This window comes from Macaca nemestrina, chromosome 4 (assembly GCF_043159975.1).
Source record: "Macaca nemestrina isolate mMacNem1 chromosome 4, mMacNem.hap1, whole genome shotgun sequence".
NCBI classification, from domain to species: domain Eukaryota; kingdom Metazoa; phylum Chordata; class Mammalia; order Primates; family Cercopithecidae; genus Macaca; species Macaca nemestrina.
Window position 1 is genome coordinate 9,026,096 of NC_092128.1, and position 16,528 is coordinate 9,042,623.

The following is a 16,528-nucleotide window of genomic DNA, read 5'->3' on the forward strand; positions in this document are numbered from 1 at the left end:
GTAGGGCTCCCATGAGCAGAATCCTTTCAGCCCAGCTGCCAACCCGGTCCAGACTGCCAGACCTTCAACGAAGAGTATCTTCTCAACTCCCCACCCCATTGTAAGGAAATTCCTCACACTTCTCCCTCAAAGGGGGCGCAGCTGGATCAACTCCTACTGGCTGGATTCTCTCCAGAGCTGCTAGAAGCTGCCTCTGGGGCATGAGGTAGATACAGACAGAAGCTGGGCCTCTGAGACTTTCTACAAACGGTTGCTGTTGGGCAGGCGGACCTTATTTTCTTCAGTCAACAGCTGATTAAACATTTGCCACAGGCCTGGCTGCGGTTTAGCCTCAGTAGCACAGCAGGAACTGGGGACTGAGATTCGATTTTGTCACTAACTTCATGTGTACTTTTTATAAAAGATACTTTTCTGTTTCTGGACTTTGACTTATTCATCTATAAAATAGGGTTAATAATTTTCTAGTTGCCTGCACACGTTACTGAGTTTTTACCGTTAATTTGGTTATATTAGCTATAGAAGGATTTGTAAAATACAAAATCATACACACCCTATAAAGAGGCCACACATCACTAGCTATCAACACTTTAGAGTCTCATTCTCCTGTTTATTTTTTTAGAGACGGGGTCTTGCTATGTTTCCCAGGCTAAAGTACAGTGGCTATTCACAGGCACAATCATAATGCTCTTCAGCCTCAAACTCCAGGCCTCAAGGGATCCTCCCACCTCCACTATACCTGAGACTACTGGCATGCACCACCACACCTAGCTTATTTTCTGGAAGAGTACCTAGAAGAGGTTCTACAAAGGCTTGTGGAATACATTCCTGTTTCTGAGACCAGTATTCTAGTTCCAGATTTGCCACTGGCTACAAGTGTTGAGACAGAGCAGGAACCTCTCCTAGGGGTCTGCCACCAGCCCCCCATTCAATGCACGAAAATAAAGAAACATTTGAGTCCCTTCAAGGGAGATTCCAGGCACCTAGCTAGCCCTGCAACCAGCAGTTAGGGAAGTGAATGAATGACCTGCTAAGCAAGAAAGTAGTAATAGTTTAAACAATAGTACCCAAATAAGAGTCACAAAATGTTAGCTTCCTCATAGAAACTGAAGATGACATCTTGACATATGTCCTTGAGTTGTTTTTCAGAAATCAGGACCCCCACTGATGGGGGTCACTTCCACCCTCTGGGCCTGTTTCCTCCTTACAGAGCAGACTTCCTCCAGATTGGCATCCCATGACCAAGGGTATTTCAGAGGTGGAAAGAATGGAGAACCTCTGGGATCCTATTTCCATTAAGAAGAAAAAAAAAAAAAGCTGAGGGGAGAGGCTGCTTGTGTGTTTGCAAATTCACGGGAAAAAATGTTAGGAGAATATTCCTCAAACTTTTCACAGTGTAAACAAAAAGGATTTGGGGAGTGGAATAGGGGAATGAAGGAGAGCATTCACATTAAATAGATCTGAATTATTTATTTTTAAAGATAATTTAATGCTTTTGTAATTGTAGAAGAAAACAAAAACTGTGGATTCTTCAGAAGAGGAGGGCAGCTCCTGCCAGCAGACCCCTACAACCCAGGCAGTCCTCCCCAGTGACTGCTATGGTGATGAACCAGGCAGAGCAAGGGCTTGAGAACCACTGGGCCACCCATCAAGGAACTCAGGAAGGAACCATGCACAATTTGACTCTATTCCTGCTTTACCAGTCCCCTCAAGGCCACTTGTGTGACCTTTCTGTCCTGTGGACCTCTTTCCCAACCCCACAACAAGCAGTGGGCAGCGAAGCACTGAGGACACCCACACCCCACTTTCCCCATATCCTAGACTATTTCCTTTAAACGGGATTTTTCAAAAGGTTAGGACCCCTGGTTAGATCCCTTCTCACCCTCATCCTTGTCCCTAATGCCTCCAATACTAACCTAGATGCCAACCCAAGGACCTGCCCCTGCTCCCTGCCCATCATTTCCAGACATCGGCCTACTCTTTCCTGGCCATCTCCCCTTCCCTGGAAACCCTGTGTTCCCTCAAAGAGAAAAAATGTGACTGGGGCTTTCTTGAGACCACACCCTCTGTTTCCAGGCTTTGACAGATAATTTGCCATCAATTACACAGGTTTTTAAGTGACCCCATAAACCAATATGGAGCTTTGAAGCTGTTCTTTCCATCCTACACACTTTAAGCCCCACCCACACAGTTGGCATTTAATACTTATCTTAACCAAAAACAGCAGCACACAGCATTCATCCACTAAGTACACAGCAGTTGTCAAGAGCACAAGTTTCAGGAGTCAGACAGACTTGAATTTGAATCTGCCTCTGGTGATTACCAGTTATATGACTGTGGACAAATGTTTTCCTATATAAAAGAAGACTACCTCCCACACAAGGACTCATGAGATAATTTAGGTAAACTTCACCAGGTGCCACTCACGTCAACAAGTTGTGGTTATTCTTATGTGCTCTGTGCTAAATGCTGGAGATACATGCAGAAATTACTAACACAGGCAAGAAAAGAACCTATTAATGCCTGGTAAAAACAGGTACTCAAATTTGTATGAAACCACCAATTCAGGGATGCATACAGGGTGACTGCTCACAGAAACCGGGAGTCCTACAACAGGCTGGCCAGGGAGGCACTGTAGGACAGAACCAAATCAGCCCCCCTTTCCTGCCTAGCAACTGACACCTGAAAAGTCTGACCTGACCTTGAGATGGAGCAGAGACCCTCTTTTTTTCTTTCTTTTTTTTTTTTTTTTTTTTTTTTTTTTGAGGCAGAGTTGTTGCCCAGGCTGGAGTGCGATGGCGCAATCTCAGCTCACTGCAACCTCTGCCTCTGGGGTTCAAGTGATTCTCTTGCCTCAGTCTCCTGAGTAGCTGGGACTACAGGCATGCACCACTGCGCCCCGCTAATTTTGTATTTTTAGTAGAGACAGGGTTTCTCCATGTTGGTCAGGCTGGTCTCAAACTCCTGACCTCGGGTGATCCACTTGCCTTGGCCTCCCAAAGTGCTGGGATTACAGGCGTGAGCCACCGTGCCCAGCCTCAGAGACCCCTCCTAGGAGCCTGCTGGGTTCTGCCCATCACTTGAAAAGCATGAGAATAAAGAAAAATGTGAGCCCATTTCGAGGGAAATTCCAGGCACCTAGCTAGCCCTGCAGCCAGGAATTGGGGAAGTAAATAAATAACCCGCTAAGCAAGAAAGTAATAATAGCTTAAACAACAGTCACTCGAGTAATAGTCACAGAATGTTAGCTTCCTCAAAGAAACTAAAGATAACACCTTTTTGTTTTGTTTTGTTTGTTTTTTGGTGTGTGTGGTTTTTTTTGGTTTTTTTTTTTTTTTTTTTTTTGAGATAAGGTCTTACTCTCTTGCCCAGCCTGGAGTGCAGTGGCACCATCTCGGCTCACAGCAACCTCCGCCTCCCGGGTTCAAGCAATTCTCCTGCCTCAGCCTCCCTAGTAGCTGGGACTACAGGGGCCTGTCACCACACCCGGCTAATTTTGTACTTTTAGTAGAGACGGGGTTTCACCATGTTGGCCACGCTGGTCTTGAACTCCTGACCTCAGGTGATCCACCCGCCTCAGCCTCCCAAAGTGCTGGGATTACAGGCATGAGCCACCATGCCCAGCCTAAAGATAATATCTTGACATATATCCTTGAGTTGTTTTTCAGGAGCCAGGACCCCCACCAATGTCACCACGTGACAATCCCAGCACGTAGACTTCAGACAGACTGGAACCAGAAAATGGATAAGGAAGTTCCAGAAATTCCTCAGCCTCTAACTCACTTTGAAACCTCCCCACTCCTGCCTTAAAAACTCTTGCTTATAAGCCATCAGAGAGTTTGAGCCTTAGCTGTCCATTCTCCTCGCCTGGTGCTCTACAATAAATGCCTTACTTTCTCTGGCTGCAAATCTCACTGTCAGTGTTAGGCTTTGCAAACACTGGGCAAGTGGACCCAGGCTGGGTTTGACAACAACCTCAAAGAAGGCTGAACCCCGGGTGTGTGGAGTGTGGAAGCCGAGTGCTGTCTTAGCTGCTGGGAACCACCTCCCCTCCCAGAGGCTCCTTCGTCTGTCCAGCCTCTGAAGGGCTACTGGAGGCAGAGTCCAGGTATAACCAAAGTCTGTTAACACCCAGCACCCCTCAAAAGAGCTCATAGCGCTTGCTGGAGTTTCATAAAGGCCCAGGTGGTGAGAAAGATTCGGCATCACTGGGCCCACCTAGGAGGGCAAGTGACCAAGAACATAAATCTTGGGACCAAGCTGAGAGCATTCCACCCACCACAGTTCTCCGGAGCCTCGGCCCACCACCCAGAGAATTAGCCCAACTGCCTGGGTATGCTCAGGGAAGAACTGAGGCCAGGTGCCAGAGCTCAACAAGCTGGGCATGTGGCCTGTGGCCAGAGCCCCACCCACAGTACTCCTCCACCCACCCTGGCCTTCTAGGGAGGAGAGCATGCTGCTCCTCCTGACATGTCGCAGCTCCCCAGGAAAAAGGAATACTCCCCAGACACTAGTTCTAAAACCAAATCTTTATTCTCTAGTTTGAAAAGGGGGGATAAATGGTTGTTCTGTTTAGTTCCAGAGAACAGAACAAGGCCCAATAGGTAGAAATTATAGGAAAGCAGAATTCATTCATTATAAGGAAGGATTTCTAACAATTAGAATCATCCAGGGCCTCAGGAGGTGGGGAAGTTCCTGTCACCTAAGTGCTCAAGCAGAGGCCAGGTGTCCATATGCTAGAAATGGTGAAAAGGAAACTCACCAGTAACTTCCCCTCAGCTGGCCCTCCATCACCAATGGGGCAGTCCTTGCCATGACATGCTGAGCTCTGGAAGGAGCAAAGGAGGGGCTGCGGTGTTCAGAGCCTGGACACAGTGCTGCTGACAGCCAGGGGAGGCTCTCAGTGCTGGGAGGGGCGACAGATAAAGCGAGACAGACCAAGGAGTAAACGCCCTGGAGGTCTGCTCTTTGGGAAGGAAGAGGATGGAAGTGCTAACAGCAGATGGGTCTCTCCAAGTCTGGGAGCCTATGCAGGGGGCAGGTGGGAGGGGAAAGGAGAGGTTAGAATGGCTCGGCTTCACCTCTTGCTGCTGGCAAAGGCCCAAGTGCTGTCTAACAAGGCCAGCAGGTTCTCCAAGCTGTATCTAGCCCAGAGCATTCATTTACAGGACTGTACCTCGCCTACTTCCAAAAATGATCTGAAGTAACTTACAGTAAAAGACAGGGACATTAAGGCGTTAACACCAGAGGATGGAAGGTTTTCCTTTCCACTGGTGGCTCCTCTAGCCAGAGGGCTCTAAGGGGCAGATGCTATTGCTACTTTTCCAGGGCACAGGGCAGTCAGGATGGAACCTCAGCACACACCAGCTGGAGGCTGGCGTCCCTGCACTTGGAAGTGGGTTCCCTAGCCACCGGGGTTGACCTCTCTCGCTAACAGGGCCCACCCAGATCACTCCCCGCGTCTTCTGTCCCCTCTGGGATTCCCATTGTCCCCTACTCCAGCACCAGACAGGCACCCCCAGGCCACTGCGACTCCCACCACGAAGGACCCCAGCCCTCTCTCAGCCAACACCGCCCCGCCCACCGTCTCAGACATCGTGCTTCTTCTGGTGGGCCAGGAGTCTCTCCTCGTCATCGAAGGTCTGGCCACAGATGGCACAGCAGAAGGCGCCGTCCCGGATGTGGCTCTTGCGGTGAGTGATGAGGTTGGACTTCTGGCTGAAGCTGCGGTCGCAGTCGGGGCAGGCGTAGGGCCGCTCGCCCGTGTGGATGCGCCGGTGCGATACCAGGTTGGACTTCTGGCTGAAGGCTTTGCCGCAGTCGGGGCAGACGTAGGGCTTCTCGCCGGTGTGGATGCGCCGGTGCGCCGCCAGGTAGGGCTTGTGGCGGAAGGCCTTGCCGCAGTCGGGACATACGAAGGGCCGGTCGGGGGCGTGGTCGCGCCGGTGCGCAGCCAGATGGCTACCCTGGGAGAAGCGCCGGCCGCACTCCTCGCAGGCGAAGGGCCGCTCGCCGGAGTGCACGCGCGAGTGCGCCACCAGGTGCGTCTTCTTGCCGAAGTTCTTCCCGCACTCGGCGCAGGTGAAGGGCCGCTCCCCGGTGTGCTGCCGCTGGTGGGCCCGCAGGAAGCGCTCCAGCCGGAAGCTCCTGCCGCAGTCGTCGCAGCAGTAGAGGGAGGGGGGCGCTTCGGCCCGGTCCTGCGGGGGCTCTGGCGGGGCCCCCGGCGGCGGCTCCTGGGCCGGTTTCAGCGGTGCCGCCGGGGTGGGCTCGGCCGCGGACTCCTGGGGGCCGGCTGGCGGCTGGGGGCTCCCCGGGCCGGGGATGGCTTGGGCCGACCCCTCGGATCGCTTGTGAATCTTGCTGTGAGACAGCAGGTTGGGTTTGTGCCGGAAGCGGCGGCCGCACTCTTTGCACGGGTAGGGCTTCTCGCCAGTGTGGATGCGCCGGTGGGAAGTCAGGTAGGGCTTATTGGTGAAGCGCTTCCCGCACTCGGGGCACTGGTGAGGTCGCTCGCCCGTGTGCACGCGGCGGTGGGCTATCAAGTTGGGCTTGTGCCGGAAGCGCTTGCCACAGCAGGCACACTGGAAGGGGCGGTCGACGGCATCCCCACCGGGCCGGGGGGCGGTCACCGCGGGGCGGCCCCTGGGCCGGGGCCCCAGAGCCTTGGCTGCGGCCTCCTCCAGGGCCTCGGATACGTGCACCCGCTTGTGGGCAACTAGCTGGTCCCACTGGGCAAAGCTCCGGCCACAGTTGCCGCATATGAAGGGCCGGGCCTCCGGGGCGGGAGGGTGGCACCGCCGCAGATGAGCTCGAAGCTGCTTTCGTCGCCAGAAGCGTCTCTCGCATTTAGGACAAGCGACGGGCCGCTTTGCAGCAGAATGGGCCCGCAGATGCAGAACGAGGGCCACCCAGCCTCGGAAGCTCTGCCCACAGAGGTGGCAGGCGAATCCCAGGTCTGGGGTGGCAGCAGCATGGACCTGGCGGTGCAGTGCTAAGAAGGGGGCATGGCGAAAGCGACTGCCACACTCAGGGCAGGGCAAGGGCAGCCGGGCCTGGCAGCGGCGGGCGTGAAGCCACAGAGCCACCCAGCCAGAGAAGTGCCTTCGACAGTGGGCACAGCGATGGGCCCTGCCTGGGGCTTGGGCACCGGACTGGGCCACTGACGTGCCTTGTTGCCTCAGCCTGCGGGGCTCCTTCTCCAGAGTCTGAGGTGACTCCTGGGAGGGCCCAGAAAGGAGTCGGGCCTGGGCCGGGCCCATGGCCAGGGGGCCCCTGCAACGACGTTCCAGCATCGGTTCTTCCTCTGCTGAGGGTGGAAAAGCACAGTCACTCCAGAGACCAACTTACCCTGCCCCTGTTTTTCCCCTCCCAACCTCAGCCCCGGACAGGAGCTGCCATCTATGAACCCCTAGAGCCCTGGACACGGAGCTAGACTACTCTCCTGTTTCCTTGTGTGATACGTATTATTTCAATCTTGGGTTTTTAGATAACATTTCAAGGATGTTTGTCTTATGTCTTTATTGCCCTGGAAATTTCCAGAAGGGAGGGACTCTGATACTAGAATCCCCCTCATGGCAGCTACCCCAGTGTCAGACAGGGAGTAAATGCTCCAGTGCTGAATGCACAAACATTCCTGCCACAGGACTCACCAGAAAACGTGGCCACTGCTCCCTACAGTGCCTTATGCTTTTCCAAGCGCTTTCCTGCTGCCCTCTCCCTGTGTCTGCTATTTTCTGTGCCACATCCGAGCTGCACAGCAACTCTGTGAAGCTGGACAAGCAGACACTGAGCTTCCTGTTTGACAGATGAAGCAACTGTGAGGCATCAAAGATGAGGAGACCTGCCCAAGGTGACACAGTAAGCCAACAGCAGAACCAAGACTAGGGAACAGGTCTTTAAACTTCCAGGCCAGTGCTCTTTCCTCTAAAATGCCTGGGTTTGCAAAGATCTCAGAGAAGAAAGTTTCTATAGCCTTTCATTCCTAGCCCCACAGGGGAGGCACTTTCAGCATTACTAACTGCAGTCTCTGCAGGAGGCTGGAGGACAAGTGAGAACAGCCCTTCTCGGGGAACAGAAGTGGAGCCCTGGGTGCTACTCCCACCAGTCTAACGCCAGACCACTGCCTGCCCAGACTGTGCCCACATTCTGCCCGCCTGCCCTCTTCCACCCACACAAATTAGGACATTGCAGGAAGGAATGCTCTCCCTGAATCCAAGGAACACCCACAGCCTGCTGCCTTCAGGGTCTGATCACTGGCTCTGCCTCCCTCGGGGTGCTGGAGATTACTGGGGCAAGAGAAGGGGAGGGAAGATGAGATTGCGATCTCGGTCCCCTGCCCGGTCTTGCCCCAGCCTCGCCAGGGGCTGCCCCGTGTTCAGCTCTTCCACAGCTCAGGGGAGCCCAGACTCCTGCACAGGAGCCTCCTCCGCGGAAGGAGGAAGGAAGCAGTTAGGTTCCTAAGGGCCCTTCTGTGCCTGCTCACAAGCTCCAGACACATCCTTCTAAATTCCCTAGAGCCCACTCTCTTCTCAGGGAACACAAAGGTCACTCATTCCCAGTGTCAGACTGTGCACAGCGAAGACCCCAGGATATGAGAAAGGGCCGTTTCCTTCCGCAGGGACGGGGACGCCTGTGCACCCCAGTTGTGGAGTGGTTTGGGAGCACAGCAAAGGACAGACTCTACCCTGGAGACTGCAGAGCTGGGGATGAGGCTTTTTCCAGCTCCTCTTGGGGATGTTCCTGGGAATACTTCCGCGGCTGCAGCGCCTGCTTCGGCCCACACTCCGGTAGCCCCCAGGTGTCAGAGAAAACTGCAGCAATAAAGACACCCCTACCCCCATGGCAGAGCTCAGACCTCTGACTGCAGAGAGGCCAGCCTTACCTGTGGGGAGGGGAGAGAAAACAGGAGTGAGGCTCTGAGCTCCTCTAGGGCAGTCAGCTTTGTGTCCTCACCAGCCACAACCCCTCCCCCCACAGAGCCACAAGCACCAGCCATAAGCCCCACACCCTGCCTGGCAGAGTGACCTTAATGGACATTGGATTAATAAATGAATGTGCCCCTTCAACAAGGAAGCACACTGCTGTCTTTGGGGATCACTTCCTTCCCTGCTAAGGTCACAGAACGAATTCTCCATTCTGTGGCCAGAGTCTGGGCTTTCCCTGATGGCCAAAGGCCGGCCTATGGCAGGAACTCTGGAATCCCTGCTGGCTCCCCTTCCCTCAACCTCCTCCCGACAGGAATTCCAGGCCTATTTCCCATGGGGCTGCGCAGGGCCAGCTGCTGTGACCAGGACTCAGTCAGAATCCCCTTCCGCATCGTGGCTGCCCGCGGGTGGCAGAACTCCCACACCGCCCTTTTGTACTGATGCGTGTCCTCCGTCCACGCTCCCGGGCACACAGGTCCCGTCCTTGCGAGTGAGCCATTTCGGGTCCCACGCACGGCGCAGCTCGCGGAGCCTGTGCGCAGGTGCGCTCCCCCACCCCCGCAGATCCAGCAGCGTCCCCCCCGCGCACTCACACACGGTCGCGCACACTCACGGTCACGCGCCCCGCAGGTGGAGCGGCCCCCCGCGGGCCCGCGGTGCCCCCCGCGCCCCTGCCGGGGTCGTACCTCTGCGGCGGGCTGTGCAGGGGCGCGGCGCCCGTCCATGGAGCCCGAAGGCCGGCCTCCGCGGCCCACTCCCGCTCCCCGCCCCGCCGCGGCGACAGCGGCAGGTTCGAGTTCACAACTGCCAGGCCCGTCCCCAACCTCCCCCCGCCGGGTTCCCAGCGCCACGTGACTACAGGAGCTGCCGAGGGTCAGTCGCCGGCTCCCGCGGCCGCGGCCTGGGGGCGGGGAGGAACGGCCGGGGTCCGGGCGCGGGCCCCCACCTAGAGCGGGCCGGGTCACCCCCGCCACTGCTGCACCAGGGCGGCGGATCTCGGAGGGCCCGATTCCGTTGCCATGGCGACCACCAGCCCGGGTCTCTCCGGGACTGGCCGGAGCTCAAGTTTCCCGACCCTTTGTCCCTGCGGAGCACGCGCGTCCCCGGGCGACCGCGTGGCTGGCCTGTGGTCACCGGGGCTGGTCGGTCTTGGCTGGCTTATGAGAGGCTCGGAACCCGTCGGGAGACTTCAAAGAGGGCTCTGGCCGCCCCCGGAGCGTCGTGCCCTGGGCCTTTCTCAGGCCGCGCACCCCGGCCGCAGTGCGGACGCTTGCGGGAGCGGCGGTCCCGTCCCGGGACTGCGGTAGCGCATCTGGAAGTCCCTAGCTTCCGATTTGTTCCAAAGTGGAGCACAAAATGGCCCGATCCTGCGAACTTTGAAAAGGCCTCTCTTCCCTGTTTTCCAGAAATTAAGAAAGAGCAGAAGTTGCTGGGCTTCCTCTGGCTGCGGGCCAGGCGCAGGACGACGGCCGAGGTGGCCTTTGGCACACGTGGGGCATTTCGCTTGGAGAGGCGCAGCAGCCTGTGTGGCGTCTGCGGTGGCAGGTGCGAGCCTGTGCCCATGACTCACCCACTAGCAGGTGGCCCTGGCTTTCCAAACTAAACACTTCCTGGGGTTTCCAGGGTAGTACAATTTCATGTACTTTCATGCTTTTCAACACAGGCAATTTTTGAATTGTATAATTAGTCGTAAAAACACTTTTTAAATCTATTGCATAAATAGGAAATAGGGGAACATAAAACACTCAGTTTTACCTCCTAGAGTCAAGTATATTTAATATTTTGGTATGTTGTCTCCGGTGTTTTCTCTATGTCTATCCATGGCATGTCTGGCATAATTGGGATAATGCCTTGCAAAGATGTATTCTGCCTTCTTCACTTAACACGATCTTGTGAATTTTCTTCCATTTTATTATTCTTTTAAACATGATTATGGCTTTATAAAAGGAGTATATTTTTAAATGTTTTCTAAATTATCTTACAGGAAAGCTTATTAGTTTTCCCTGAGAAATGCCCATTTTCCATATACCTGACATCACAGACTTTTAAAAAAAATTAGTTTGGTTATTTCTCATCTTTTGTACTTGCATTTCTTAGAGTACTAGTTAGCTGGATTGTTTTTTCACATGGTTATTTTTTGTCAGTTTTATTTTCTTTTTTGTGAATTTGTTTATGTCCATTTGCCCACTTTTCTATTTGCCCATTTTAAAAGTTGGGAAGTTGGTTTATTGTTTGGGGGGCACTCATAAAGTACAGGTATTAAAGACTTGTCATGTTTGTTGCAGACGTATTTCCTCCATTTGTACTTTAACTTGTTAACTTTTTTTTCTTTTTTGAGACAGGGTCTCACTCTGTCACCCAAGCTGCAGTGCAGTGGCACAATCATGGCTCACTGAAGCCTGGACTTCCTGAGCTCAAGCAATCCTCCCACCTCAGCCTCTGAGTAACTGGCACTACACCGTCACATCACCACATCCAGCTAATTATTTTATTTTAAGTTTTTCTTTTGTAGAGATGGGGTCTCACTGTGTTGCCCAGGCTGGTCTCAAACTCCTGGACTCAAGTGATCCTCCAGCCCCAGCCTCCCAAAGTGTTGTGATTACAGATGTGAACCACTGCATCCGGCCTACCTTTTCAGTTGTTGATGTGAGAAAGTTTTGTTTTAGTCTATGTGCTGCCGAAGCAAGCATGAGAAAGTTTTGTTTTATTTTCATTTTATTTTTATTTATTCATTTATTTATTTTTTGAGACAGAGTCTCGCTCTGTCTCCCAGGCTGGAATTCAATGGCACGATCTCGGCTCACTGCAAACTCTGCCTCCCAGGTTCACACCCTTCTCCTGCCTCAGCCCCTTGAGTAGCTGGGACTACAGGCACGCGCCACCATACCCCAATAGTTTTTTCTATTTTTAGTAGAGACGGGGTTTCACCGTGTTAGCCAGGATGGTCTCGATCTCTTGACCTCGGGATCTGCCCGCCTCGGCCTCCCAAAGTGCTAGGATTACAGGCGTGAGCCACCGTGCCCAGCGAGCAAGTTTTGTTTTAATGTGCCAAAACTTAGAGTTGTGTTTAGAGAGGCTACCCCCAACCTAAAACTACATTTAATGTTTGTAGCTTTATCACAGAAAATAAGTTTTGGTAGCTAGTAGTTCAAGTACTTCCCCTACACACAGATTCTGGATTTTTTTATTCTTCATAACTTCTTGGCTAGAATCACTTCATTTATTCTTCCAAACTGAGGTGGAGCCTGCGCTCTTCTTAGAGGCCTGCAGGAAGTGGGGAGGGGGCAAGCATGGAAATAAAGGAAAATCTTGAATTCCCTCAAGGGAAATTCCAGGCACCCAGCTAGCAACCTAGTAAACAAGAAGGTAACTGTAGCTTAAAACAAGGAAGTTAGAGTCACAAAATACTTGGTTCCTTATAGAAACTAAACATCTTAATATATGTCCATGAGTTGCTCTTCAGAAACCTGGACCCCTCTCCCAAATGGATGCTCTGGCCTGTAGACCTCAGAGAAGAGGGAGCTGAGGACTGAACTCTGCTGTTCTTTGTTCTAAATTTCTTCCTGAGGATCCTGATGGAAGTTGGGCCAAACCTAAACATTCCTTTCTGCTGACCCCAAGATTTTAGACAAAGCTTGGCTTCCTTAACTTATCCCAAATCAGAGTCTTTGAATTCACATATGACCTTTAAGGCTCCTCCTTCAAGATATCCTGCCCTTTGAGGCCAAACCAGTGCATAACCTCCATGTATCAATTCACAATTTTGCCCATAACTTCTCCTTTCCTGAAATTTACCCCTGCTTTTAAAAACCCTTGCTTGTGGCCGTGCCCAGTGGCTTATGCTTGTAATCACAGCACTTTGGGAGGCTGAAGTGGGCAGATCACAAGGTCAGGAGTTTGAGACCAGCCTGGCCAACACATTGAAACCCCGCCTCTACTAAAAATACAAAAATTAGCTGGACATGGTGGCAGGAACCTGTAATCCCAGCTACTCGGGAGGCTGAGGCAGGAGAATCACTTGAACCCAAGAGGCGGAGGTTGCAGTGAGCCAAGATAGTGCCACTGCACTCAAGTCTGGGCAGCAGAGCTAGACTCCAACTGGGGAAAAAGAAAACACCTTGCTTGTAAGTCATTGAAGAGGTCGGATCTTAAGTATGACCCGCTTCTCCTCACTTGGTGCCCTGCGGATAAATGTGCTCTTTTCTCCGGATGCAAAACCTCAGTGTTGGTGTTTCCTCTTAATGCGCCGGGCAAGTAGACCTCAGTTCAGTTTTGTAACAAAATGAACTTTAGAATTTCTTGTCAATATTTTAAAAACCTGATTGTCTTTAAGATTCATGGCTCTCCATTCATTCAGGTCTTATTTTACCTATCCCAGTTAAGTTGACTAATTTGTACATTAACTACTTAACTTTTAAACTTTTTTTTTTTTTAGACAGTGTCTAGCTCTGTCACCCAGGCTAGAGTGCAATGCGCAGTATCAGCTCACTGCAACCTCTGCCTCCCAGGTTCAAGCGATTCTCCTGCCTCAGCCTCCCTAGTAGCTGGGATTACAGGCACGCACCACCACACCTGGCTAATTTTTGTATTTTTAGTAGAGATGGGGTTTCGCCATGTTGGCCAGGCTAGTCCTGAACTCCTGACCTCAGATGATCGGCCCACCTCGGCCTCCCAAAGTGCTGGAATTACAGGTGTGAGCCACTGCACCCAGCCCGACTTTTATACTTTACAAAATAAAATTCACAAATATGAAAAAAAATCTTTGTCATATCACATAGTTTGGGGGTTCTGAAAATATCATCATAGCATATTGTAGAATATAGGCAAAGTTTAGTAGTTATGGAAGAATGAATTTTTCTACCAACAGTGCAATAAGAAGATGCTCCAGTTTTTACCTAAATACTTAGTAGTTTAATAGTTAACATTTTGGGAGCTTTACTTTGTGTCAGGCATGGTGATAAACTCCTCACATACATATCTTATTTAATCCACTCAACAACCCTATGCAATACTCTTCTGGTCCTTATTTTACAAATGTAACAACCGAGACTCTGAAATGTTCAGGAACTTACCGAAGGCCACTCAGCTGGATAGTGGCTGATTTGAACTCAAGCAGTGCCCCTCTGTCCTCAGTGTTAACCACTAAAGTTGCATGTGTGCTGGCCTGGGCACAGAGTAAGTGTCGGATCCCCCGGGGTTAATGAGTGAGTTTGGACATCTAATGCTTCTCCATTCCTAAAATTCAACTTGATTGCTACCTTCCTGCAAGAGCCTGCGAAGGAGAATTCCTTCATAGACTCACTTCTTGTCTGTAATCGGTCTTTCATAACAGAAAAGTTCTTCATTTAAACAAGGCCCTAACCTTCTTCTCTCTGCCCAGCCTCCACTAGAGGAAATGTCTCTCCTCCCAGTCAGGAGTTAACCACCTGCTGTAACTTCCTCTTTAGGCATAGCCAGAGGAAACTAAGTATGACTGTGCTTTCGCTCTGCAGAAAGAAAATGAGTAGCGAAGGAGTTGTGGAGGGATTCCTGAGCCTTTATGCCAGCTGGAAGCTTAAGGCCTTGGTATCTGAGACTTCACCCTTCAAAATGTCTTAGAGGATGGCCCAGCAACCAGCCAAATGGCCCAGTGGCCTAGCCCAGTGGAGACGGTCTCAGCTTTTGACAATCTAGCTAGAGAAAGGGCTGGACAGGAAGGGCCCACTGGACAGCGAATATTGATAGGGCCCCTGGGAGGATCCATTTTCCCCTCCAACAGCGCCTGGCTCCCATTATCGGATTAGATACAAAGTGGGCTGGCATGCCAGGGGGTGACAGGAACAGTGTCTCCAGAAATCCTCTATGAAGACACCCAAGATTGTTTAGAAGCAGCTCTGTATCTGGAAGATGGAAAACTGCACCCACTTCTTGCAGACATACAGTTCCAGTTCCCCCTACAGGACTTGCTCATACATGCAACAAATATTTAATCAGTGCCCACCATCTGCCACTGTGCCAGGTGCCCGGCCTCATCATGAGTCAGGCAGAGGTGGTCCATGCAGTTTTCCCACAATGTGAGAGGGTGTTGAGGAGACTGTTAACGCTCATTTAACTACAGAAATATCTCTTGGTTTGGTACTTACTACAAAGTAAAACCAAGCACTTGTTAGTAATTTCTGGATGGATGACTGTGGAAAAGCTGGAGGAGACTGAGGATCAAGTGAGGAGAGATGGAGACTTCGCTTTAATGAACCTGCCCTTAACTATCATCACCGTTACCCCCTGCCGCATCCCTATAGCAAATATGCAAGACTGTCACACAGCTAATTTCCAGGGGTTTACAGTTTGGGGAGGCAGCAGAAAGCACATCCCTCACTGACCCTGATGGGGGACAATTCGCTGGTAGCAGTCACAGGTACACATTCCCCGTCCTTTGAGCCTTCCCAGCTGGAGGGCACCAAGAGAACAGCTGGGGAGGTCCCGAAATATGAAGGGTTGTTGAGCTGAAGGCAGTGAAAAAGTAAATGGAAGAAAGCTCTCTGCCCTCCACTTGCCTAAATGCAGGATATAGATTTAGAAGCATAAAAGGTGTCCGCTCCCTCTCTCTACCAGGGAAAACAAGTTAACCACTGAAGACAACTTTAGACTCTCATGGGCCTGGAGCTGGAGCCAGAGGAATCGACATGAAGGTGCTTTACTAACTCTATTTATCTGCCGGTTACTTACCTTTCTACAAGTTCCCCCCTTAGACACTCAAAGTTCTTTTCCTTTGTCCTATCACTTCCTTAAAACTTGGCTTTTCTTTGTTGAAGATGCTATACAAGTAGCTGGAATTCAAAGCTACCTCTTTGAGAACTACTCAATTCCTGCGTGTCTCCCAGGCAGATGTGAAATATACATGTTAATAAACTTCCACTGGTTTTTCTCTTGTTAATCTGTCTTTTGTAACAGGAGTCCATTCCAACCACAAATCTACGGGGGTTGAGGTAAAACCCCTACAGTGGCACACACTGAAGAAGGCCCCCGCACTTTCCAAGGTTTCCCATCTCAGGTGGAAGGAGGCCTGCTAAGTCATGTGGCAATTATTCAGGAAAAGTTCAAAGTGCTTCTACTTCTGCAGTTCTAAACATATCTTTAAGTGCATGAAAACATGTATAATGCATGACAGGGACACGCGCTGTAAGAGAAGCCCTGGGCTGAGATCAAATGTCAATCCCCAAATTCCACCACACAAGATGCTTTCCTGCTGCATATCTAGTTCCCAGCGTCTCTTGCTAAAAGAAAAAGAATCCAGCTGATAAAACGAGTATCAGGTAGATGGCTCAGATTTCCTGCAGAGGAAACTGGTACATGTGCATGCCCCCTAATGGTGAGGCCTGCTTCCCACCCTTATCCCCCACCCCTGCACCATAGTCTCCCTCACCGGGACTCTGCAGTAGTGGCCAGCCACTCCTCCTGCCTCCGCTCTGGCCCTGTAAAGTCCGTCTCCACTTAACCAGCTTGGCCCTTTAAACATGAATCAGATCAGGCAACTCCCTTGCTGGGGAACTCCGAAGCCTCCTGCTAACATTTGGACTAACATCCAAGCCGCTGCCATGGCCTGCAGGGTTCCTGCAGACCTCGATGCA

The 16,528-nt window shown here is 51.6% G+C and overlaps 1 protein-coding gene and 1 long non-coding RNA gene across 17 annotated transcripts; one reads left to right on the top strand and one right to left on the bottom strand.

Moving 5' to 3' along the window:
* Positions 1-4,507: 4,507 nt before the first annotated feature.
* LOC105474875 (replication initiator 1) lies at positions 4,508-9,770 on the bottom strand. 16 transcript variants are annotated; one of them, XM_011729739.2, is made up of 4 exons: positions 9,608-9,728; positions 8,681-8,878; positions 7,647-7,791; positions 4,508-7,300 (listed from the first exon to the last, which is right to left on the bottom strand). In XM_011729739.2, the coding sequence occupies exon 4, from the start codon at positions 7,287-7,289 to the stop codon at positions 5,586-5,588; it is 1,704 nt and encodes a 567-aa protein (XP_011728041.2). In that variant the 5' UTR covers positions 7,290-7,300; positions 7,647-7,791; positions 8,681-8,878; positions 9,608-9,728; the 3' UTR covers positions 4,508-5,585. The 16 variants fall into 16 exon arrangements, with proteins under 16 accessions (XP_011728041.2, XP_011728040.2, XP_070950362.1 ...); XM_011729738.2 differs by having other exon boundaries at positions 4,508-7,303; XM_071094261.1 differs by having other exon boundaries at positions 9,535-9,728.
* On the top strand, positions 9,658-11,205 carry LOC139362691 (uncharacterized). Its single transcript, XR_011621865.1, has 2 exons — positions 9,658-9,794; positions 10,328-11,205. It is a non-coding gene; the product is annotated as an uncharacterized lncRNA (long non-coding RNA).
* The last annotated feature ends 5,323 nt before the right edge of the window (positions 11,206-16,528 follow it).

Excerpts from the sequence above, each read along its gene's own strand:
- LOC105474875 (XM_071094253.1), bottom strand. The coding sequence starts at position 9,646 with ATGGACGGGCGCCGCGCCCCTGCACAGCCCGCCGCAGAGGTACGACCC. Across the intron at positions 8,879-9,534 it reads CACCTGCGGGGCGCGTGACC|GTAAGGCTGGCCTCTCTGCA; the intron begins GTGAGTGTGCGC and ends CCCTCCCCACAG. Across the intron at positions 7,304-8,680 it reads CCAGCTCTGCAGTCTCCAGG|CAGAGGAAGAACCGATGCTG; the intron begins GTAGAGTCTGTC and ends TTCCACCCTCAG.